Here is a 25,947-nt window from a genome sequence, read left to right as displayed (position 1 = left end):
TAATCCCTTGCCTTGACTCTTATTCGCATATAGCGACAAAGGTGTAATACGGACATTGTCCTAAAAAGGTGTACACAGTTTTGGGTACTAAGTACTGCGAAGGGATACCAAATTATAGGTATCTGTCTAGCGTGTATAATCCACGAGTAAGGTTCGCTACGCTTTGTTCGCACGTAGCTAGGAGTAAAAGTTATTAGTTTATGGACACAGTACGTAAACTGCGCACTTCACTGATTGTCCATCAGGTTATATTTATATCGGTATTGATAATAGCCTTATACTTAGTAACCAGTAATGTAAAGAAATATGTTTCTCTTACCTCTGCAGAATTAAAATGTGATTCAAACTCTGAACTTAAAGCTGTCCTTTTCAAAAGATCAATCACAATTTGTTTAGCCATTTCATATGTCACCTAAAAAACAGATAAGGTATCTTCTTATTACATGTCAATGGGTACATTACATTAATGGTAATGACTGAACTGAGGCAAATTTTTCAATAATATTTGTGCCACTCAATGCGATTCTCTGTTATTTGATTGCTGTCTCCTTTCTCTATTTGATTGCTGTCTCCTGCTCACACTCAGCATGTTTGGTGGTCTTGTACATGCCTGAGCACATGTTTGTGCATGCGTGGTTGCACTATGATTGTACACGCCTGGTGCACAATTATCCAAGAGGCAGCATAAAAATGATTATAGACTGCTTTTATTTACTTATTTCCCTTTATGTGCTTATAAGTACTCGGCTCTTACCATCCACATAAAAACCGAGAAGAGCTGTTGTATAAGTACACTACTCAAAAAGGTAATTATGTAATACTTTGCTTTATTATTCTTCTTTCAGTGATTGTAAAGATTATACAATCTACAGAGTAAAAAGCTTCTAAATGCACTCCCCAAATGCAAACTATAATACATGTCTTGCTTATTTCCATATTTAACTTCCTGCTATTAATCTGCCATTCAGCCTATGAATTATGAGTTATTTATCAGTGTTACGCTAAGTTGCCATATGAATGCTTGTCTTTCTACCGCTTAAAACGAAAGTTATCCTTTGTGTTTTATTTAGATTCCTGGAAGAAGACCGAGTTATCCTACATTATTAAAAACCATATCAAGCTGTCAATATAACCGAGGAATGGGATTAACCTATTCCTGTGACATTTTTTATTCTCTGTATTAGTAACATGTATATTTTAAATAATTCAGCAATTCTTGGGAATCACTAAGAACCGGGCAGAATTCCATTAACTTTATTCCAAAATGCCTAACAATTATTAATTCCGAGAAAGTACTTTTCAAGCTTTTGCTGGCTTTCACATACATGCAAGCTAACAGCGGTCTTTTTTTATTGTTGTTTTTGCAATTTTGAAAATAAAATAGGCAAAACCATTTTCAGTACATCTCCCATAATGGAAAGAGCACACTGTGTACTAGAGTGACAGGTATCAAATAAAATACTAAATAGATTGGGAAAGACCTCAAAACATGGCTGACTTCCCTACACAACTCTATACTAGGATATCTAAGTATTTGTATGTGCTAAGTGGTACTGGTCAGTTTAATGTAAAAGTCCCCATAGACTTATCTGAGGTATTGCATGCAGCCTTGCATGCAATACCGCAGTAACGTCCGGCGGGGAACCATCGGGCTCTCCAGCAGCTGGACCGCAATGATATATCGTATGCGGTCCGTTAGCATACAATTTATTGTATGCAACCCCCAGCAAGTGATGCTGCCGGATCCTACCAGATCCGATAAATCTTATGTGTAGCACTTGAGATCACCAGATCCTAGCACATGACAGACGACGGTTACAAAGAAAAGATCATTAGGGTGGAGCTCACCACTGTCCAAGAACTATACCTAGCCAGGGTCAATAAGCGTGCAGGAAAGATCTCGGCGGACAAGCTACACCCTGGCCACAACCTGTTTGAACCCCTTCCGTCAGGCAGACGTTTTAGGTCCATCCCAGCAAAGACGATAAGAACTACAAAAAGCTTCATCCCAATAGCTGTCCACCAACTAAACAGTATTGAACGTACCAAACACTAAATACTAACATGAACTGTTCTATATATGTGAAATGTATGTGATGTATGTTATGCATGCAATGCATGAAACGCATGCAGACAGGTTCAAAAGGATAAGTTGTTGCACATAACACACATATGTTGATGTTACCCAGGTTGTGAAGCTAATGTTGGTGCCGTATCGCAGGCACCGGTGGTTTCCTGAGACTTTTATGTACCACGGTCTCTCTTTACATTAAACAGAATTATTATTTCTAATCCTCTGAGCACTATTTCTTATTTTTTCCCTTTGTTAAAGATTTGGTTAAATATTGAGAATCCTAATACCTGTATAAATGGAATTTTGACAAATTTTAAATTTGAACATTATTCTAATGTGATACATATGGATAACCACGGGCAGGATGCCAGGGGTCAGCATGCCGCCACAGTCCGATAAAGGGAATCCCGAAAGGGGTCCGATAAGTATACTTACCCTCACTAAAGTAAAAGGCCGAAAACAGATGATGCCAATCATATAATAAGAGTGAAGTCCAGATAGAGAGCATTTCCCTCCTGGAAAGGGTCATGTTGGGAGGTATGCACAGTATAATACAACACCTCCCCCCCCCCCCCCCTTGAAAGTATAAAGTGCCCAATACCCCTGAAACCTTGTTTCGGTTTCGCCCACAGCCGGACCCTAACCCCGCTTCTAAGTGCCTAACCCCCTCAGCCTAAACCTAACCTCCCTTCTAAGTGCCTAAACCCCATCCCCACAGTCTAAGCCTAACCCTGTTTCCCCCTAATTCATATACCTAACCCGCCTTTCCTGGGCTGATGCAAGCTCTCCTCAATTACCCATCATTTGATATCTTGGCAGTCAAGAGTTGTTGTTGTTGTTGGGATTCCAGAGTCAGTATTATGAACGTGGCATCCTGACCGCCGGGATGCTGAACACATCCCACTGCAACATGTGCCCCAGTTGCACTGCAGAAAATGAAATCACTTTCTCAATTTTCTTTGTTTTGAAAAATGGTCTTGATATGAATTTCATTGGTAATACAATGCCAAGATAATCTAGGCCAGTGGTTCCCAAACTGTGTGCCTGGGCTCCCTGGGGTGCCTCAGGACACCTGCAGGGGTGCCTTGGATTAGTGGTCTAGAGGCAATTGAAATTATTTATGGTCATTGTAAAAGGCAAAAAAATTGCTGGTGGGCTGCCAATAATAAAATATGTGGACAAACAGAAGCTAATCCTGTCCCTTACCCATAAATTAACCCATGTATGACATACAAATCAATTTACAGAATAAGAAACTTTTGAACTAGGGGTGCCGTGAAAAAAAATTCTGATGCTCTAGGGTGCCGTGATTTTAAAAAGTTTGGGAACCACTGATCTAGGCTATATCAGAGACATAATAGGACTGGATATAGCATAGCTCCCATCAATCCCAATTTTGGCATGACAGCCCTGATTTTTTGATGCAGTGTCCCATGCAGAGGTCCCCTCTAGCCAGCAGAGGAAGCAGTATATAGGTGCCCAGAAGCTCTCAGGGTGCTGTGCATCAACCACAGCATGATATAAGTGGGGATGTTGCTTTCTGATGTCATTCCCTACAAAATCATGCCCAAAATTTGGAAGCTATGATTTAGCGAGTTACAGTGTTTTATTTACATATATTGCATGTGGGAGAATATCCAAGTCTGTATTTTTTACAAGCAACATCATGAAAAAGTTCAAATTGTGATTTCCTACGTACCCTATTGGGTGTCAAACCTCTGACTTGAAAAATAAAAAGTGTAGCTATACGACATCACAAATTATTCTCTTTTGTCTAACAAAAACTATGGAGAGAACTCACAAATTGTATTTACAGTCTCACAGTGCTAGACTGTCAAGTTGAATTCAAGTGAGCCTTTAGCAATGAAACGCTGGATATACCCAGGGCAAGATTAACAATGCGGCAGAAGGAGCCACAGCTCCAGGCCTCAACATAAAAATAGGCCCATCAACATGGCAGCATGGTGATCACCAGCTGGCCACATATTTGGTCACATGTCATAAATATTAAAATTGCATTGGGAGACCTTGGGGGAAATTTACTAAGATGGGAGTTCTAATGAAGATGTAATGTTGCCTATAGTAACCAATTAGATGCTATCTATTATCTTCTAGAAGGTGCTAAATAAATAAGTGGTACTTGTTTCCTAGCACGGCGCCCATCGCATCACAGACCATAAGGCATACGAAGGTATGCGATGAACCGCGATGCGATGAACCGCGATGGCAGGCGATTTTATACAATTTTAAATTGTATACCATCGCATTGTATGCGCTCGCCACACTATATAAAATAAACTTACACTAGAGAAGAGAAGTTTAAGGGGGGACATGCTCAACATGTACAAATATATCAGGGGCCAATATGAGGAACTGTCAAACGCCCTTTTTTTCTGCTAGTCAGGAATCTAGGACACGAGGGCACGAGTTTAGATTAGAAGAAAAAAGATTTTGTTCATCTAGAAGAAAAAATTTCTTTACAGTCAGAACAGTCAAACTTTGGAACTCTCTTCATGAAGAAGTGGTGTCGGCAGACACTATAAATACGTTTAAAATAAGGTTGGATAAACGTTTATTGGTTAAAAACATCCACGGGTATGAATAAGTAACAATCTGTCTTTAAAATATCAGAACATACTATACAACAAGGGATAAACTATTATAAACATAGGTTGAACTAGATGGACGCAAGTCTTTATTCAGCCTCACCTACTATGTAACTATGTAACTATATTGTATGCCATTGTATTGTATATACAATGGTATGCGATTTAAAATTGTATAAGCACCCTAATGGGTTTTTCAATGTTAAATGTGCCCCCTATAAGATAATTAACCGTAATGGGTGCTTACTATGTTAAAAGCACCCCCAACGGCACCCCCACTATCAACGCCAACCCGAAGTGTGTCGAGTGCTGCAGGCCCGTGAGGGGCGGCGGAATGCATCCTCCGACCTTTTCATAACCCTCTATCCACGTCAGCATGGAGTTGATTTTATATAGTGTGGCGAGTGCAGCGAGTTACCAATCCCGAAGTGTGACGAGCGCAACGAGCCCCGCGAGGGGACGCGGAATACATGTAAAGTAATATGCGTCCCCTCGCGGGGCTCGCTGCACTCGCCACGCTTCGGGCTCAGTGGTGAAATGAACTCCACGTCGACGTCAATAGTGGGGGTATGAAAAGGTCGGAGGACGTGTACCGCCGCCCCTCGCGGGCTTGCTGCGCTCGCCACGCTTCGGGTTGGCGTTCATAGTGGGGGTGGTGTGGGGGTGCATTTAACATTGTAAGCCCCCATTAGGGTGCTTATACAATTAAGAATCGTATAGGGGGCTTTTACTATTTAAAATCGCATCGCATCGGGAGTATACCATGCAATGCGATTATATGTCGTACGACTTAATATCGTGGGCGCCGTGCTAGGAAACAAGTACCAAATATGTAGTAGATTCTGACTGGTTGCCCATAGCAACATCCCGTGTGAAATAGAACTCCCATCTTAGTAAATTTCCCCCCATTGGGACATATAGTGTATGGGTTCTACATGACATTGGCCTCACCTGATTCACCTATCATAACAGGCCCTTAAACATGTTCTGCTCCAGGCCCAAGAGGCCTTTAATCCGGCCCCGGAAATACCAAGTCACAAATACATCTACAACTATAACATTTACGAAAGGCTGCCACTGTATGTGCTTATTCTTAGCTTTGCTATTATGAGAATATTTTTGGTGCTATTTTATTTTAATTAACACGCCGAGTCCTTTTCTATATAAGGCCATTATGTTTCACCAGGTAGGCAATAATCAAAATATAATAATCTGTGGTTGACGGTAAATGAGTAATTCAAGACTTCACACGCTATTTTAAAAAAAGCATCTAAAATATTACATTTTGTGCAGGTCAAGCCCGGATACATTGTTTCGTAACAATCTATACAGGCACGTGTATCAGACGGATGGTTGCAAACTGAGCCTGAAGTCTAGTTATGTAAGACCATGTGTCTTTGTGTGGATGCCAAAAGCACAACTACTATTGGAGACATAATATATGATGCTTGCTCATTCATAGGTCTTACAAAGGACTAGAACGGCTCCCGGCATTTTCGGGAATTAATCTAATTTTCTGTTACTTTTCTATTGTTATTGCTGCATATTTTTTTTAAATGAATTGACACATTTTTATTAACAGGTAATGTAGTAGAGTAAAAACATGTTGGGGCAGCCATGGAAAGTAGGTTTTCTACCTTATGCTAATGCAAGTAATGCCCCGTACACACGGGGTAAGTTGAGTTTTATTCAGAGCGACACTGAATTGCTCAGATCACACAGCACAGATCGCTCAGCACAGATCGCTTAGCACACAGAGCTGTACCAGTAATGTGTGCTGAGAGATCTGTCACTTCCCGTGCTCTCAAGAGAGAGAACATGCACAATGACTAGATATTTGAAGCAAACTTGAAATATGTGGTGGTAGCGATGTACGGGGCAGCACATCGCTATAGCTATGGGGCATATACACACACAGCGATTTGTGCTTAATTTCTAAGCCATCTAGTCAGATCGCTTAGAAATGGGTCTTAAATCACCCTGTGTGTATGCCCCATAACTGTTTATCTAATGCGAGGGTTTCCCCCCTTTCCCATGCTAAAGACTAAGACCGCCACTACTAGTAAGATCTGCCTATATATAGCCATCCTACACTCTTTGTGGGTGACAGGGTGCATTTCTGAGGTGTGGGCCACCTCATACATACACACACACACACAAATATATATACATAACTTCTGTCGATCAGCGTTCCCTCTTGAATTTACCAGATTGAATTATTTATATATATATATATATATATATATATATATATATATATAATATATTGTATTAGTATATACATACACAGGTCTGGATTAAGGGCCTCAAACTGGAAATGTTCAAGGGCTTATAATGAGAAGTGAGGCCATTGCCATGTACTGTATGTGGCAGTCATGGATGACCAGCAGTGGGGATGCGGTGGTCAGAATACCAACACCAGCATATTGATGGATGGAATCCCCACATGGGTCGGGTAAGTATACTTCCTAACCTCCCTCCCCACAGCCTAACCCTAACCCTCCCCCTTGCAGCCTAACCTGCTCCGCTAGTGCCTAATCCTAACTTCTGTAGCCCCCTGCAGCCTAAACCAAAACCCCCCTTATCTGCAGCCTAACCCTAATGCGCTTTTAAGTGCCTAACCCTCAAACCCGGCAGACTATCCCTTACTCCTCTGCAGCCTAATTGTAAGTCACCCCCCCAGGTCCAAAACCTACCCCACCCCCAGCCCTAAACTATGGCTTCCGGCATACCTACGTTTGGGAAGCGGGCAGTTGGAATTCAGGTGCTATCATCTGGTCACCTTGCAGTAGTTAGGATGCGAGCATTGGCTCGTCCGGCACTTCTATCTCCCGGTGTTCACGTCCCTGGGGCGGGTTGCTCAGCAACCAGGGATGCCGAGTAGCACTTCCGCCCAGCGGCGCCTGGCTGGGTGACTACTTCCACCCGGCGGTTGCCTGAGTGACAGGAGACGCGGGGCAGGCATGCCTTCCCGCAGCTGTCAGCATTAGGTCCGGGGGGCTGGCTGGATCCTCCTCAGGTGATTGGTCACCTGAGCCCTATTAAGGGATATGGTCAGTAACATTGTGAACAGTCTGGTGTTCTTTTCAGGTCCACACTTGTTGCCTTCCCTTCCCAGGTCTGTGCTATTTGGTTTACTTTAACCCTTGCGAAGTTACTTCCTGTTTACGAGACTTACCCGTCTCTTTATATTGTTTGCAGTGTTTTTGTGTGGCGTGTCTTGTGTGTTCTTGTAGTGTCTTCTTGTACTTGGGACCGGGTCCCCTTTGGTTTGCAACAAGGTCGCTCATTCATTGCGTTATCCTTCTCCCCTTTAGTTGGCCAGGTGCCAATAGTTAGTTTTATTTGTTCCTGCAGGTCCCTTTAGTCAGTTTTCACCCTTTGGCCATTTCATAAAGGCTCTCCGGTACCTTGTCCCTGGCTCAAGACCTGATGGCACTGGAGTTGGGGTGGACCTAATTTGCCCCTTCAAACGTGGCTATTATAGACAAATTCCTAGTTGTTGCAGGTACCAGCCATTATTTAAGAAAGGCCAACAGAGCTAGAGTAGGGTTTGCTGTGGCCGTCCTAAACAGCGGTCACAGCTGTGGGTTCACACCCAAATTCATAACACCAATGTCTGCCTCAATATATAAAAGTAGAAAAATTGCATAATTGTGTGTAAAATATAAATGGAATTCAATAGTTCTTTTTTATGAGGCTATGTGGTCATGAGAGGGGGTAGGAAAAACCCTCAGGCCAGGAACCAATAAAAGGAAGGGACTGAAATGGGCCACCAGCTAAGAAAATGGAGATGAGGCATTTTGGGAAGCTAACCAGGGACTCCATAGCTGACCAAATACCTTGGCAGGGAGAGTGAACCATCTTATACTGTAGATATACAAAATTCAGGAAAGAACAGATTGCATAGATGAAGGGGAGGGCATCTTCCATTATGCTATTTGGCATGTCGCAGGCAAAGATCACCCACAATTCATTTTATGTATTACAGCAATATCTTTCTTTCAATCTTTTATTTTTATTTTTCAATGTTCTGGACTTTAGTCTACAAAACAAGATGATTCCAGGTATAACTTGTTCTGTAGAATCCTGATAGCTTATGTGGTGCACAAGTTTCATTCAGTGAGGGGTTTTACCTGCCAACTAAAGTACAAATTGTATTTGTTCACATGAAGAAAACGTTGTCTTGAACAAAGAAACATATAATTTTTGAATTGCAATAAAAATGATTGACATTGCTGATTAGAGGAGATTAACTGTGAGAAGAGATGGAAAAGGTTCAGTTAAATCTGTCTTCAAAATGAATGCTTCGGGTGGAGATTTTAAATAGCAACAATGTATGAATTGAAGAGAGGTGATCCAAAAAGTTTAGTATTCTGAGATGATGAAGCTTAGCTGCATAAATGTAGTTGAAAGGAGGAACAAGAACAAAAATATAGTACAAAGTGTAACAAAAGCAAAACCAAGCATATGCAGTGGAAAAAATGAACCATATGACTAAAAAGGAAATCCACTTTTAATATGACATAGATTTTTTTTTTTTTAATAATATTTTTATTCAAAGTTTTTGTAATAAATAGAAAAAGAAGGAAACGGGACTGGGTACAAAAGAATAGTAAACATACGAAAACTAAACACAAAATTACATCATCCAAATTTCATAGAAAAGTAATAATAACCCAGAGGCCATCTAACAACAATACCAGTGGTTCATGGGAACTACAAAGCCATACTAGAGGAGAGTGACCAGATATGAATGTCGACCTTCCCCTTGTCAACCCTATGACCCATATCGTATAGAAATACTTGGAATAATGCTGGACAGTTGGGAGCAAACAGGAGAGCGGTTACCAGTACAAGTAAATTTTCTCATTTACAAATGGAAGATTCTGGTTTAGGGGGTTATTCAGTCTTCATCTTAAAAGCAATATCTTTCTCTAATGGAAAAAACATGCTGCACTGCAGGTGGGGCAAATGTAACATGTGCACACTGTTACATTTGGGTGAGTTATTTTGTTTCTGTGCAGGGTAAATACTGGCTGCTTTATTTTTACACTGCAATTTAGATTTTAGTTTCAACACACCCAACACAAATCTAACTCTCTCATTTGCCCCACCTTCAGTGCACATGGTTTTGCCTATTGGAAAAATATTTATTTTGAGATCCTTACTGAATAACACCCTTAATTAAGTTTGATCATATCTGCTCCCAACCATCAGCACCAATGGTCTACCCTGTATCAATTTACCATGGCAGCTCACAAGTTTTCATAGACGGGGTATCATGTCAGAGCAACAAGCAATATATGGTTCAAGGTCTCTGGCCAGGGAGAATAAATAGTATAATTAGGGGAAGACGTACACTAGGGCGGAGTGAAAAAACTGAAATTGAGAAATTCTAAATCGGCTAGTATGGGAAAGTTGAGACTTGACCTGAATAAGAAACGTGCAAAAGCTTTTTGATCTGAGTCAACATCTTCTGTTCTGGCAAGAGGCCTGAAGTTTCACTTTTTTGGTGAAAATTACGACAACTGTGAAGATGCTCCGATCTAGTTAAACTTATGTCATGATGTCTTACAGTGGTTTATTAATATACTTTAGCTTAGTAAAGGAGAGTACGAGCTTGTCCTAGTGCAAAGTGACTGACTTTGGCGAGAGAAAAAAACCCTGATAAATGACCCATTTTCATGGTTTCAATTGTGAATATGGTGTTTTCTCCGGACTGTTTTTATTTTTTGGGAGAGGATTCTCTGTAATTGATGTGATCAAGAAAAGAAACTTGGTGGAAAAAAAACAGGGTATATCCCTTTTGTTTACCTTTAATATAATAGTGCACCTATGGGTCTTCTAATGTCCAACAAACTCTTTACTGAATGCTCCAGTAAGTTCAGTAACAATGCATTACACTCTGTTCTTTAGGTGCAGGATTTAAAACACTTTTGTTTATTGTCTTTACTTACAAAAACAGTTTGCATCCCCCATGTTGGGAACATGAAAGGGCTGCATTATGGCATATAGTTATGCCAAAGATAAGCCAATATATTAACAGTTAAATATGTTGAAGTGTATTATGATATAATAAACAAATACATCTAATGTTTAGTGATATTTAAAATGATACATTAAACAGTTTACACTGTTACTTGTAATACTTATTGTAACAGTTACTGTTTTTCAATAACAGACTGCAACAGTTATTTCTTATTAGCAAGATCTGACATCCAGACACTCTTATTGATAAGACACAATGGGGCAGATGTATGAAAGATCGTTATGGGGGAGAAGGGGTATCAGCGCACGTTATGTGCACTGATGCCGCGTCTCCCCATGTACGATGTCCATATCGGTGCTGCTTTCTAAATGATAGCAGGCCGAATGTATGAACGGTCAGCATCATTACTAGTGAAAAGGTAATGAGGCTTTTCTGTGAACTGTTGTATCACTGCCTTTTGGTCCTTATTCAAACCTGAGCGCAGTAACAATTTGTTCTCAAAATGGGCAAAAAAATGCTGCACTGCAGATGGGGCTGATGTAACGTGCAGAGAGAGTTACATTTGTGTGAGTTATTTTGTTTCTGTGCAGGGTAAATTCTGGCTGCTTTATTTTTACACTGCAATTTAGATTTCAGTTTCAACACACCCCACCCATATCTAATTCACTCTGCACATGTTACATCTGCCCCCCCCCCCCCCCCCCCCTGCAGTGCAGGATTTTTTTGCCCATTTTAAGAACAAATGTTTACTGCTATCAGGTTTGAATAATGCCAAAAGGCAGTGATACAACAGTTCACAGAAAAGCCTCATTACCTTTTCACTAGTAATGATGCTGACCGTTCATACATTTGGCCTGCTATCATTTAGATAGCAGCACCGATATGGACAGGGGCGCATAGCGCCCCTGTCCTTTACCGCACGCTGGCTCCATCATACATGGGGAGACGCGGCATCAGTGCACATAACGTGCGCTGATACCCCTTCTCACCCATAACGATCTTTCATACATCTGCCCCATTGTGTCTTATCAATAAGAGTGTCTGGTTGTCAGATCTTGCTAATAAGAAATAACTGTTGCAGTCTGTTATTGAAAAACAGTAACTGTTACAATAAGTATTACAAGTAACAGTGTATACTGTTTAATGTATCATTTTAAATATCACTAAACATTAGATGTATTTGTTTATTATATCATAATACACTTCAACATATTTAACTGTTAATATATTGGCTTATCTTTGGCATAACTATATGCCATAATGCAGCCCTTTCATGTTCCCAGCATGGGGGATGCAAACTGTTTTTGTAAGTAAAGACAATAAACAGAGGTGTTTTAAATCCTGCACCTAAAGAACAGAGTGTAATGCATTGTTACTGAACTTACTGGAGCATTCAGTAAAGAGTTTGTTGGACATTAGAAGACACAGGTGCATTATTCTAGTAAAGGCAAACAAAAGGGATTTACCCTGGTTGTTTTTCACCAAGTTTCTTTTCCTGATCACATCAATTACAGAGCATCCTCTCCCCCAAAAAAAACACGTTCCGGAGACAACACCATATTCACAATTGAAACCATGAAAATGGGTATTTATCAGGGTTTTTTTCTCTCGCCAAAGTCAGTCACTTTGCACTATGACAAGCTTGTACTCTCTTTTACTAAGCTAAAGTATATTAATAAACCACTCTAAGACATCATGACATAATTTTAACTAGATCGGAGCATCTTCACAGTTTTTGTAATTTTCACCAAAAAAGTGAAACTTCAGGCCTCTTGCCAGAACAGAAGATGTTGACTCAGATCAAAAAGCTTTTGCACGTTTCTTATTCAGGTCAAGTCACAACTTTCCCATACTAGCCGATTTTGAATTTCTCAATTTCAGTTTTTTCACTCCGCCCTAACGTACACATTGTGGGATTTCTATCTTGACTGTGCATTTGAAAATGTTGGCGAAGACAGTGAGAGGTATATTGACACCTATCTCTAATATCTAGGGGAGGCTCCAGAGGTGGCTACATCTGTGAGACAGGATAGACCATTTCTTGTACATGGACAAAATGAATCTGCTTTAATACAGGTGAGAAGTAAAGAAAAGAGGAGGGAGGGATAAAAGGTAGTTGGGGGGGGGGGGGGGGGTAAATTTATCCGATATACAAAGTATAAAGGATAGTGCATTGTTTGAGGTGCTCAAGAGATTTAGGGGTCCATAATAGCAAAAAAAGACTAATACAAATTGGGTGTGGTACAGGGGTCCGACAGTCGGGATCCCGACAGTCATCCCGACTGCCCGGATCCAGACAGCATGGTGAGCGCAACTAAGCCCCTTGCGGGCTCGCTGCGCTCGCCACGCTGCGCTCGCCACGCTGCGGGCACAGTGGCTGCTATTCTATTCTCCCTCTATGGGGGTCGTGGACCCCCTCGAGGGAAAATAGCGGGTGGCTGTCGGGAACCCGGCTGTCAGTGTTTTGACAGTTGGGATCCCGACGTTGGGTGAATGCCTGTCGGGATCCCGACTGTCGGGACCCCGTCCGGCACCCATACAAATCATATCAGGTTGCGGGTGAGGAATATACAGATGAAGAATCATCTATATAATGTATATGTCTAGTGTCCGTTTGTGTGTCTCTGAAAAACACTGACATCTGTTGGCAGCGAGTAAAACTACATCTCTTTCTCTCTCACTCATGCACAAACACAGAGACAATGACAAAGTAGCAGACTAGCTTTCGAAGCATTTCCTTCGAGCGGGCTTACTAGTAAATAATAATGTGATAGCTTAGATTATCACCTTTATTCTTTGTTTGGACATAGCTTACCTACTGGGACTGTGCTGCCAATAGGCTGTGCACTTGTAAATAAGGCTGCAGAAAAGGGAGCCGAAGGATGCCAAAAATAGTTTACAGACTACAATGGTTAGCTTTCTAAAGCTTGCTAATGTAAATGTACCATTTTCGCACTACCCATAGAATTCTACAGAATCTGTTTTCCCCATTCGAAATGATCCTGATTCTGAAATTGCCCTAAATTTGCAAGGATGGCTGTTTTCAGAGGGCTGACACTGGTCTCCGTGTAGCCCGTGTTCTGGGTCATTAAAAAAAACAAAAACATTTTTTCTATATAATAGAATACAACTCCAAAACAAATATTAATAAGGTCTCTTTCTTGGAATATGCAGAACAAATCTAGCCACCTAATTGCTTCAGACTTTCACTTAAGATAGTAATTATGTTTTCAGAGACACGGCATCCTGTTTAGAAGTGATGTTCACTAAAAACTGCATTCTGATTATTATACAAGTAGAATAAAGAATCCACTTAGAAAGTTTGTCTTATTAATTAATTTTTGGCATAGATTCAATGTCAGAATACCCTAGCCAAGATCAGATGATTTCCTGTGTAGTTGTAAACATTATACTAAATTCAGACTTTTGTCACCTGTGTGGGTAATAGTCATGGTGACATTAAACTGCTTGTTAGACACTTCTCTGGAGGCCTTCAGTTTGGCCATTCAGCTATACTTGGGAACAAATAAGACAGTGGAGGAGCCATCTTGATGACCGGCCACTCATCCGTCCAATCCATAAATCACATACTGTAGCTCTTGTTCCAATTCAATAGTGATTCTGTTCAGAGTATCGGGCAGATGTAATAATCCGGGAAAGTGATAACGTTGAGAGAGATAAACTACCAACCAATCACCTCCTGACATTTCTCAAACAGCCTGTAACAAAGCAGCTAGGAGCTGATTGGCTGGTACTTTACCTCTCTCCCGTTTATCACTTATTACATCTCCTCTTTACCATCCTGCTAGACTGCCTCTCGGTCAAAATCAATGGCGGTTTTTACCTATGGCCTGCAGGGCTGCAGGGCTGTAGCCCCCCCCCAGGTAAAACCCACCACTGTAGTGAAGCCAGATGCAGTCTGTGAGACTGCACTGGCTTCACTGTGACTGCCAGTCACAAAGGCAGTGCCATTGAGAGGTGATCCCTCCCTCCGGGACACCTTTCTGTGGGCTGCCCTGCAATATCGGCGATTGCGCATGCGCAGTACCTATATCGGTACTGCGCACGCGCTGGTCCTGGTGCCTGTCATTTGTATTGTACAGGCGCCGGGGTCAAGATTCCTTCTATGGGCTGTTGTTGAAGCAGCCCATAGAAGCTGGTCGCATGCACAGTACAGATGTTTGTACTGCGCATGCGCCAGTCCCGGTACCTTTCATCAAAGCACAGGCGCCGGGGACCGAGTGAAGAAGCAGTGGTGGCGGCTGCAGCTGCGGCGGCGACAGGGGGGTGCCTGTATCGCGGTACCCCCACTGTGGCTGCGGCCAGAGGCAGCCCCCCTCCCCAAGAAGGTACGAGCCGCCACTGGTCAAAATCAAATTGGGATCATGGAGACATCGAATGGAGATCGAACATGTTTTTAACCTTTAATCTATCTCACATACTTATCTGGGTATCACTCATACGTTAAGGGTCAGAGTATGGTATAATTGCCCGACAGTGGAAATTCCGATGGTCAGTATCCCGACATTGGAATCCCGACTGCCGGTGTCCCAAAAGGGGGGCGAGCGTAAAGAAGCCCCTTGCAGGCTCGCTGCGCTCACCACAGGTTCTATTCTCCCTCTATGGGGGTCGTCAAACCCCAAGAGGGAGAATAGCCCCTGTAAGTCGGGCAGTTTAACAGTCAGGATTCTGACGTCGGAAGGTCATCCTACATCTCCCTTCTAAAGTTAACATAAGAAAATATGGAGCATTCATTTATTAAAATAGTTACTTTCCATGCAAACCACGTCACAAGTTGCTTTGTGTTTCTTGTTGTGTCTGCAATTACTTTCTGTATTTTTCTTTTGTTAGGTTACTGTAATTTGGCAACTATGTTATTTTGAGAAACTCATACCGCACTAGACCAGCTTATAACCACTGACATATCAGGCAGCCAATCAAACCACAAAAGCATAATTATGTGATTTTACCAGTAACGACTTTGGAATACTTGCAATATGACTAGAACACCAGACAGTGTATTTGACAGTTTGAGAAGAACAACAATATCCTGTGGTGCTGTATAAATGAATGAGATATTATAAACCCAATTCTACGTTAAAAAATTGCTTAGATAAATGATGTATTGGCTCTGAAGAAAATAGCCTGTCTAGTTACAGGGAAGAAAAGTGCTACGCATCTGACCTGAACCTAGCAACACTGTTATGTATTGCTGTTTTAACAACTAGGAACATGTTTTAAATACTAGGCTGATGTGCACGAAAAAACAAAGTGGTTAATTTAGCAAGAAATAATGTGCTATTCTTAGCCAGATTAAGTGCAAGATAAACATGAGGCATTCACCCTTTTAGATAATGACATACATTTGGAGAATTTTCAAATGAACTGTGTATAGAACGACAGTTCACAAGAACAGCCACAGTATGTTCCAAATCATAATCTGTTGTATTTTATTTATCCGATACATTGCTAAAACCAATAGCTTATTCATTTAGTCTAATACTCTTTATTTACTTATTTATTACCAGTCGTTTATATAGCGCACACATATTCCGCAGCGAGAACATTTGAACATTCACATCATTCCCTGCCCCAGTGGAGCTTACAATCTACATTCCCTACCACATGTGCATGCACACATATTCAGTGTAGGGTTTATTTTATTGGGAGTGAATTAACTTACCACTATATATTTTTGGATTGTGGGAGGAAACCGGAGTGCCCGAAGGAAACCCGCGCAAGCACGGGGAGAATATACAAACTCTACAGAGTAAGGACTGAGGTGGGAATCTCATGACCTCAGTGTTGTGAGGCAGTAATGCTAACCATAACACCATCTGTGCTGCCCCTTATGTGTGTATATTATATACTAGTAAGCCCACTCGAAGCTAATGCTTCGAAAGCTAGTAGATGTGGTTTCACTTGTTGTCAACAGATGGCAGTGTTTCGGAGACACACGGACACTAGACATTTTAGTGCAGAGCATAATATGTAAGGGTGTTAGAGAATGGAGCATAATGTGTAAGGGTCCTTTGAGTGTGAGATATACTGTAAGATGCTACGGGCATAACGGTGTTTGACATAGGTGGGATGTACATATAGTGGTAGATGCTCAATTAGTTCAGTAATACCACTCAGGTGCATGAGGGAGGGGTTAATACCGAGTAAGTAAAAAAGACATTGTTTCCCTCAGTTCACTGAATGGCATTAGTACCAATCTTGAACACTACAGTACATGATAATATAATTCAGAGATATTGGTTACATATACCTGCGCAGGGGTATGGTGGGATGTACTAAAGGCAAAATACATCCAAAAGCCAGTTTAAGGCTTTGGCTGTATTTTCCATATGTACTAAGCCTGACAATGCTGGGGTTTGGTGTGGAGGGTAACACCAGTTATAGAAGTCTGTGGGCTTTCTTGATTGCATTGTGCTTTAGAACGATCCAATCAGTATATCACACCCACAATGTGAAAGTCCTATGCATAAATATAAGGCAAAACAAATAATGTAAGGGGCATGAATCATGTAGGAAAATATACTGAAATAGAGGTGAGAAAAGCACCTTCTAGTGTAGTAAATACGTATCTCTCGTGAAGTAACCCTCCACCTTAGACACGGACAGCACCCCAACAAATCAAGGTGTACCGTGAACAGTGGTCTCCAACCAGTGTATTTTGAGCATGAAGAATGAGCCTCCCCGTTTACAGGAACAATCCATAAGGTTAGTATTCCTTTTCCCAGAGTCCTCAGCAGTTTTATATGCAGGGAAATAAAAATATACAAGAACAGAAAATAGTGTAATACTGTTACATTTTTTTTAATAGAAATGCAAGACAACAACTCAGTTGCACGTGTAAAAAATAATCAAGCTTATCTGGTGTATGCTCCAATTGCATATGCGAGTACGATCATCTGCCACCAGAGTCCCCCTCAACGCATTTCATCCGTGCCTTCTGTTGGCTGGACTTCCTCAGGAGTTTTTATCATTGTACGTGCAACTAAGTTGTTGTCTTGCGATTCTATAAAAAATTTTGGAAGGAGGGTTACTTCACGAGAGATACGTATTTACTACACTAGAAGGCACTTTTCTTACCTCTATTTCAGATACACAATTTAAAGTTTCTACTAGGACTAGAACCATTTGAAGAAGAAGCAGCCGCCCTGAGAAAGAGGGACAGTGTAATTAATAAAGATAAAAATATTTAAGGACGTGGACTATTCCTGAATTCTCACATAGGCCATTATTCTAGTTGACTCGGACGGAGGCGTATTTTCGGATGGCCACCGAGTGTTCTTAGGCCCGCCTACAGTACGGATCGCTCACACCGTCCGAATGCAGTAACACACCGAGCGAACGGACCGCGAGTGGATGTGAACAACTCCCCCATCTGTGGGAACCTCCCCATCCTCTGATGGTTGCCGACCATCGAACGATGGACTGAGCGGTCAGACAGCTCCGAGTGCTCCAGACCACTTTGACATTTTTCCGTGCGAAAGCAGGGATATGGGCGGGCAGCTGGCATCTGGCTATGTCAGCTGCCCGCCCCCTACACGTGCGTCACGGACGGATTACCATACATACACCCAGCATTTTCATGGGAACACCCATTAAAGGCCGAGCATACGCATATGGTAATGAGCCCAAACAGCCCTTCATGCCCCTCTCCCCCCCTGCTCAGATTGTTCCGACCGATCGTTTTCTGTATGGAATTCACGCCATATTCGGACGTGCCGGGTGTTCGCACATGCGCAGAAACACCTCACAATACATCGGCCGTCCGACCGAACACGCAGCCATCCGACTCAATCAGAATAAGGGCCATAGTGTAGATACACTTTTAGTAACCATTGGAGAAAAACTAGCGCTGGTACCACCAACAACCTTCTTAGGAAAATATACTGTTACTGACTATTTGACGGAGGAGGTGGGGCCCCAAACAGTTATTTTGCCTTGGGCCCCTAGAAGGTCTAAATCTGTGCTCACACGCCCCATTCTCGCACATCCCCATTGACCAGCTCCACCATAAACAGCGATATATTGAGCTGGCGGAATGAGAGGGCCAGGCTCCATCTGTACTACTCGCAACCGTGTACATGGGCGGGATTTCTCTCATGTGGGGAGGCGTTTACCTGCTCGCTGAGCTCCGAAAACTCCCAGCCCATTTAGCAGGTCTGAATAGGGCCCTATATCCCGCACTGTATCCATCCCATACTGTATCCGACCAGCACTATATCTGCACAGACTCTATACGACACTGTATCCAACGCTCACTGTAACCCACACTGTATCTGACACACTTTATATACACTCTTAAGTCCCATTCACACTAAGTGATATTGTGAAAGGGGATTCTGAGCAATGCTGTTTACGATATCATCTACTGTGTAAACTCAATATCACTAATGATGCGCGCTCCCATGCGTCATTAACTATGATTGATGTCTTTCAAACATGCAGGTCAATTTCGCTATATAGCCAAATGACCTGCATGTTTAGCATCCCCCGATGACATCACTGAATGATATCGGAGGCTGATTTCATCCCCAATTGCCTAGTGTGTATGGGGCTATAGTGTCATCCGCCAACTCACTGCAGCCTTTAACCAATATTGATGAAAAATCGAAAACAATAATGTGAGATGTGGGGCGGTCAAAATCCTCTGGAAATTCTGTGATATTAGCGTTTTTTGTGCAAAAAAAAAATACACATCCAAAGCCAGCAAGGGTGGTTTTGGCAAAAACAAATACAGATCCAAATCCGGAAGGATATACAGATCCAAAACCAAAACCTAAACTGAAAAAAGATTCCGGTGCACATCTCTAATAAAAGGTGCAGTGTATGCAGTGCCCACACAACGCATTCTGTGTCCATTCAATATACGTAACCTGTGAAGCGACTGTAGATACCATTGAAGAAACCTCAAGGAAAAGTATCTGGTGTCTTTTCCTGGAGATAAGTCCATGTGCAATAAAGAACTCAATGGTATGCATGTGCCTGGTAGACTCTGGACTGTATATGGCCACTTTCCTCATACGACACCTCTGGCAGACGTTAAATATGAATTGGATGGCTGAAGCCAGGAGCAGTGATTCCAGAGCTAAAAAAATATTTATTATAGAACCACATTGAATAGGGATATGGCTGGATGGATCCACATAGATCCGTTTTTGCATCTGACAATGTACAGTTCATATTTATATAGTTCCGGTGCTGTACTTGGTGCAGAACGACATGTGCAGACAGACAAATAGATCCTGGGTAAGAGGGCTATGGACAAGGGCAACCCCTGGTAGTTTAGAGGCAGTTGTGGGAATGCAGGGAGGGGACTGGGAGTTACGGCCATAATCGCACAGTTGTGGTTCTCATGTGGGGTGTTGATCCCGTGATGTTCTGGGTCCGGTAGCTAGCAACGGGGTCCTGTAGTCGGTTGTTTGCCCAGAGCCTAGTGCCCACAACCTCTTCTAGGTATTGGTTTTGCATAGGTGAACCAGGGCTGGCCACCTGGCATTCCGGCTGGTGTTGCTGCTTCCTACTGCTCCTGAAGGATCATGCGTTGTTTTTGCTAAAGTGTTAGTTCAGGTGATAAGTTGCTCAACACTTTCTTCTTGGAGGTAATGTGTAAGCCATTTGGTGGGGAAGGAGTGGGTTAAATCTCCTTCTTGGACCTGGGCTGGAATTTCACGAGTGAAGGGGATATTGGATCTGATTGGTCACTGGAACTGTCTGTGGTTGGTGACTCAATAAGCTGTAAGGGTGAACAGAAGAGGTGGGGAAGGCAGGTGGCCCGAAAAATTAGTATCTGCACTCCCTCTCTCCGCCACTGGAGACAGCTGCAGATAGAGGATACTTCAGAGTGATGGAATTAATATTTTCTTAATCATTGTTGCAAAAATAAAACACAGGTTTGCACTGTTCATCTATTTTACTGCAAGCTGCATACATATCTTCCTAATGACAATCACAGTATTTAACTCCGAGGATGGATGTCTAAACCTAACCGCAGCATATCTTAATTAAATGAAGCTGCGCTTCTCTTATCTTGCTCACAGTAAATAAAACCTGACATGGACTCCCAGTACAGGCTCATAAAAGTCAGGCGTGTATTTCTGTCTAAACAAAGGTATTACTGGATTCAGTGTTTCATAGAAACACTGAGATCAGAGTCCATATTAAGTGTATTTAGCTTACAACTACAGATTTATGAGGTATTTTCTCTACGCTGCCATGAAATTACGCCATGCAAAAAGCTGGTGTTGTATGGAACATTGTCATTGACAATTATTTAGATATTCAATGGAAATAGTACAGTTTACATGGCCACCTTCCAAAATATAATACTGAGCCAATCAAGGCCATTTATCAACTGTTACGTGACCTTTAAAGGATCGTGTTATGATCTGACATCACAAATGCACCTATCGCTGCATGTTTTATAGATGATCACAAATGAAATAATCAGCACAAACTATGGACCTTTCAAAATGGCTGTAATGAATACACCTGTGCACCAACTAGGAGACCAGGACCCCTTTCACATTGCACATATAAGCTGGGTAGATCCGGGTTGAGATGCAGTGTGAAAGCACCAAAGTGAATATCCTGGTTTGAGCAGCTCAGTAATTCAACTTAAAAGAAGGGTTAAACCCGGGTCGCCCACTATACACAGGGTGAAAATGTGTGACCTGGGTTGGACCCACGTTCAAAATCATGGGTCTGACCCAGGTTTGGGATATGAAAGCAGTATAGGAGATTTAGAAGCATGCACTGATAGTGGGCCATGAGAACTAGCATTGAAAAATATTGGGTCCTGCTTGCCTACTCTCATGGAGGTTGCAAGATACTCCAGATTTATTCATGTAGACCTCTGCTCCCTTGGATGAGTAGGCAGATCTCCTGCACACACACCCTCCCCTACTAGGAAGCAGGTGGAATGTGGGAGATATTGGGAGGCAATAACATCAGGAATTGTGGCACCTTACAGAGGGGGAGGGATAAAATGCCGCAAATTGCATCGTTGTAATCTTGCCCTCTCCATGTGGGCACACAAATTGTAAGATTTTGCAGTGGTAGTGGTCGGGCCTAATAAAGTTAGAATTTAACCTTCCAACTGTCCTGTTTTAGGCAGGACATTGCTGACTTGAGGGGAATGTTCCACCACTCTGATAGTCAACACTTTGTGCTAGCTAATAGGATGTTGTCAGGTACAGGATGTCCTTTATCACCATGGTGAATGGGAAAAATCATATCACATCTGATGCTGATACATTTTATTGGAGAGGACAGTTGTTGGGGCAGCCTGGCACCTCTGCGGTACCCGATCAGTGGCTGGAGCACATGGTCACATCTCTTTGTGCTGATGCCAGAGACGATCAATGTTGAGCGGTATGGTTACGGTGGGATGGGTGAACATGAGCCAAAAAAGATATGCGCGGCTTATGTTGCAAAGGGCATTGCTAACCAAAACACTACACAATGGTGCAATATACTGTATAAAGCTTTGATTTCTATGGTGTAATGTGTGTAGTGTACTCATACAGATCTACTATAATGAGTTCTTTGTAAATTAGATATATGTAAAAATAATATAGTAATCAAAATTTGGGCGCAGTTCTGCCTGTCGACCTATCAAAGCCTGAAATAGATTTCACCACATCTATACAAAATACAACACAATTAAAATTGATATGATCAAGTGGCACAAATACTGTAGGTGAGCAATTTTTGTTTTGCTCACCTTTTTTTCACAGTTCTTTTTGCTTTGTAAATTAGAGTCTACCTATCTGTTCAGATTCCAGCAGCAGAAGACAGCCAAGATGTTGGCATATGGATGTATTTGCTAGCAGTGTGCAGCTTACTTGAGGGCCACACTTGATGGGCCTCCAATGTAACCTGCATAGTAAGTACTGTACACTACATATTGTGCATATTGTGGGGGGTTTGCAATTACATGCATACATTTACAGCTGTTAAAAATGGCCTGATTTCACAATTTCGCGACATCCAAATAAAGGCCATTTTTATCGGCTTAAAATGAACCCGCATTCGCACAAAAACACATGGGGTGAGATTTAATAGGATGAGAGATTCAGAAAGTGAGAGATTTGGTGAGAAATCTCCAGTTTTTTTAAAGCGGCAAGCATTTACACTGCAACACCAGTGTGATTTTGCAGTGTAAATGATTGCTGCTTTAAAAAAACTGGAGATTTCTTACCAAATCTCTCACTTTCTGAATCTCTCATCCTATTAAATCTCACCCATGGGATCTGGGATAATTCCCCAATGTTTTGGTAACTGCCGCTTTTCTGGGAGTGTCAGGGAAAACGCAGGCATGCCCAGGTGTTTCAGAAAAGGTGTTTGATGTCAGCTCCAGCCCTGATCAGCCTGTTTCTATAGCACTGGACGAGTAGGTCCTGTGTTATGCACAGACCGCACACACTGGGGACATCATTTGATGCTACATGAGTTGTGAATGGATTTACAGCTATATTTTCCCAAGCCTTTCGCAGTCCTGCAAAGGGCGGGGTTTCACTCTGGTGGGGTGTGGCTATCTGAATGCAGGTCTGATTAACATCCTGAATTCAATAATTGATGAGACATATATTTATTTATTTTAGTAGTAAAGCAATTAATATAAATAATGAGTTAAGGTTAAGCAAAAATGTATCAAATAAAAACATATAGAACAATCTTGTATATTTTTTGTCATTAAATCATTAATATGTATGGTCATTTTAAAATTATTTGTCTTTTATTCAAATTATTTTAGGCTTCTTTTTTAATTCTTATATAGGTTAGGTATCCCGTATCCCGAAACTAAAATATTCCAAAAACCGTAGGGTTTCAGAATATTTTAGTTTTTTTTTGTTTTATGTTTGATTCCCCCCTCCCCCACCGCGCCTTTATTTATACTCACTTTGTCCCCTGGTATCCACAGCAGCCATATGACTCCTCTTCAGCGGCATCCCCGGTCCCAAGGATGCATTGCGTGGGTGCGCCGGTGACGTCACCTGCACAATGCATTCTTGGGCCGGGGGATGCCACTGAAAAGGAATCCGATAGCAGATGTGGATCCCAGGGAACACCATGGACATCGGGGAACCATTGGAAGACAGCCAGGGTATCAGGTAAGTATGTTAACAAAAAAAAAAACAACCCTTAACCCAAAATGCTTGTGGTCCCGAGCATTTCGGATATGGGATACTCATATCATTCATTCTTCTTTATCTTCAATTTTTATTTTGTGTTAACCTTTTTGTTATTAATTCTTACATGTACATATTAAACTATTCCATTGTATCACAGTTGAATCCAGAATTTTGTAAACTTGAATAGATATTTATCTGCATGTACCACATCCAGTAATTACAGGCTATACATTATCCCCACTACATAATCCTGTCTTTCGGTTAAAGCGTTGGATAGGGTCCAATGGCGATGTAGGCAGGATTTTGGGCATGGTGAAAATGATGATCATGATGTAGACTGGGCGTCTACGTCCTGATGAACATCCATGCTTTATGGCATTTTAGGGGTGAAAGGAAGAGAACGGAATGAATTCTATTTATATGGAAATTTATATGAATTAAAAATATAATTTTTTTCTAAAATATGTATTTGTTATTGAAAATAAACAAATGTGTCTTCTGTGATATGTATATGCAGTGACTGGTACCCTCATCTGGAGGATATACTGTAAATATCCCACCCCACTGACATGATGATATGGGGCAGGGTGATGGAATGCTACACCCTGCCTGAGTAAATAGAAATATGTCAGTTTTATCAGAAAGCAACAGAATTCAATTAATTGTACAGATTATGTTACTTAACTTACAGTAAGTAAAATATATAGAGAACTGACCTCGAGAAGAAGTTCCTCCTTTGTGAGACGCACAGCACGATCTAGAGCCATTTCTAGCATTATTTCTTGTAGTTGTCTTATAGCAATTAGGTTAAAGAAAAACATACTTACAATAAAGTGTATACTTTAGGTGGACTAAAACACACGGAAAATACCGGGAGTGAAAGAGTATTGGAGGAAAAATAAGCAACAAATAGATATGTACTAAGCCATCTCTATAATATCCCAGCACTTCCTGATCTTGAAGTTCATTATAAACATAGGCGTGCGCACATTGAGTGTTAGGGGTGCACAGCCCCCCCCCCCCCCCTAATGCTCTGCCCACCCTTATGAATACCTCCATGCCACTAGCAATACCAGAAATACCTTTTACCAAAGACTTTTGCTTTTTAGAACTGTATTCCATTAAAAGAAGCGCCCATCAATCAATTATATGTGCATTATTAATTGTACTAGACCATTGTCATATCACTACATACCTGCGTCATCCATATATGTTTATGACTTTATTTCCATTTACTGTTACACAGAGTAGAAGATTAAAACTGAAATAGGCAGGTTATTATGGTGTGGATGAGAGACTTTTTATATTGTAGCGAGTGCCAATAGATGATGGTAGACGCGTCTGATTGGTGGTGTTAGCCACACCCAATGGGCTGTGTTAGACATGCCCAATAGGTGGTGCTAAGCACACCCCTTTGACGGTGCAACCCCTAATAAAATGTTCTGCGCACGCCTATGATTATAAACACAAAGGGCCGGATTCTGATTTGGAGGTAAAGCAAAATAAATACATTATATGTCCACCTGGGCAGAACCAAGTTGCATGGCATGTGGGGCTCATGTGAGCAGATATTTGGGTTGGGCATGTCCAAACAGAAAGTGACCTTTTGACTATCGACCTCCCCAATGTTGACCTAATGCTTGTGTCCAACTTTTGACGAGGTCGACCTTTTCAATGCGTATATTCGCTGTCCAGTGAACAGCTAAACGCTGCCCGCCACCCTGCCGAATTCTTCCCTCCACCCCGCTCCCCCCCCCCCAGAATCCGCTCACTATCATGTGAGCAGATGCATTCGCATACACATCCACTCCCATGCGGCCACATGGGAGAGAAATCATTCGTTGGTCGCTCATCATTGAATGATCCCCCTCACCCCCTTCGCTAATAAACGTCGGCCTAGAATGACATATCCTCTCCGGACAGGTCAAATTCGGGGTGGGCGCTGACATCATGTGACCTCAGTTGCCTGCCCAAGCAGGCATCGGCACACCTGCGTTTGCAGGGGTACGCCCAGCATTTCTATGGGCACTCCCACCATTTTAGGGGGCATGCCCATGACATGCTGGGAGAGCCCCTGTATCCTTCCCGTGCCCTCCCATTCTAGAGCAAACGCCCGGTGAGTGT

The 25,947-nt window shown here is 42.0% G+C and overlaps 1 protein-coding gene across 1 annotated transcript in view; it reads right to left on the bottom strand.

Moving 5' to 3' along the window:
* Positions 1–25,947, bottom strand: part of LOC146026120 (uncharacterized) — a 72,900-nt gene that overhangs the window by 10,838 nt on the left and 36,115 nt on the right. Inside the window, exons 10-11 of the mRNA XM_083156516.1 lie at positions 24,540–24,615; positions 320–412 (exon numbers count right to left, since the gene is read on the bottom strand). Of these exons, the coding sequence (XP_083012642.1) occupies positions 320–412; positions 24,540–24,615 (169 nt within the window). The remainder of the gene's footprint in view (positions 1–319; positions 413–24,539; positions 24,616–25,947) is intronic.

The sequence above is a fragment of the Crinia signifera genome, chromosome 1 (assembly GCF_055691185.1).
Source record: "Crinia signifera chromosome 1, ASM5569118v1, whole genome shotgun sequence".
Taxonomy (NCBI): domain Eukaryota; kingdom Metazoa; phylum Chordata; class Amphibia; order Anura; family Myobatrachidae; genus Crinia; species Crinia signifera.
This window is presented reverse-complemented; position numbering and strand designations above follow the sequence as displayed.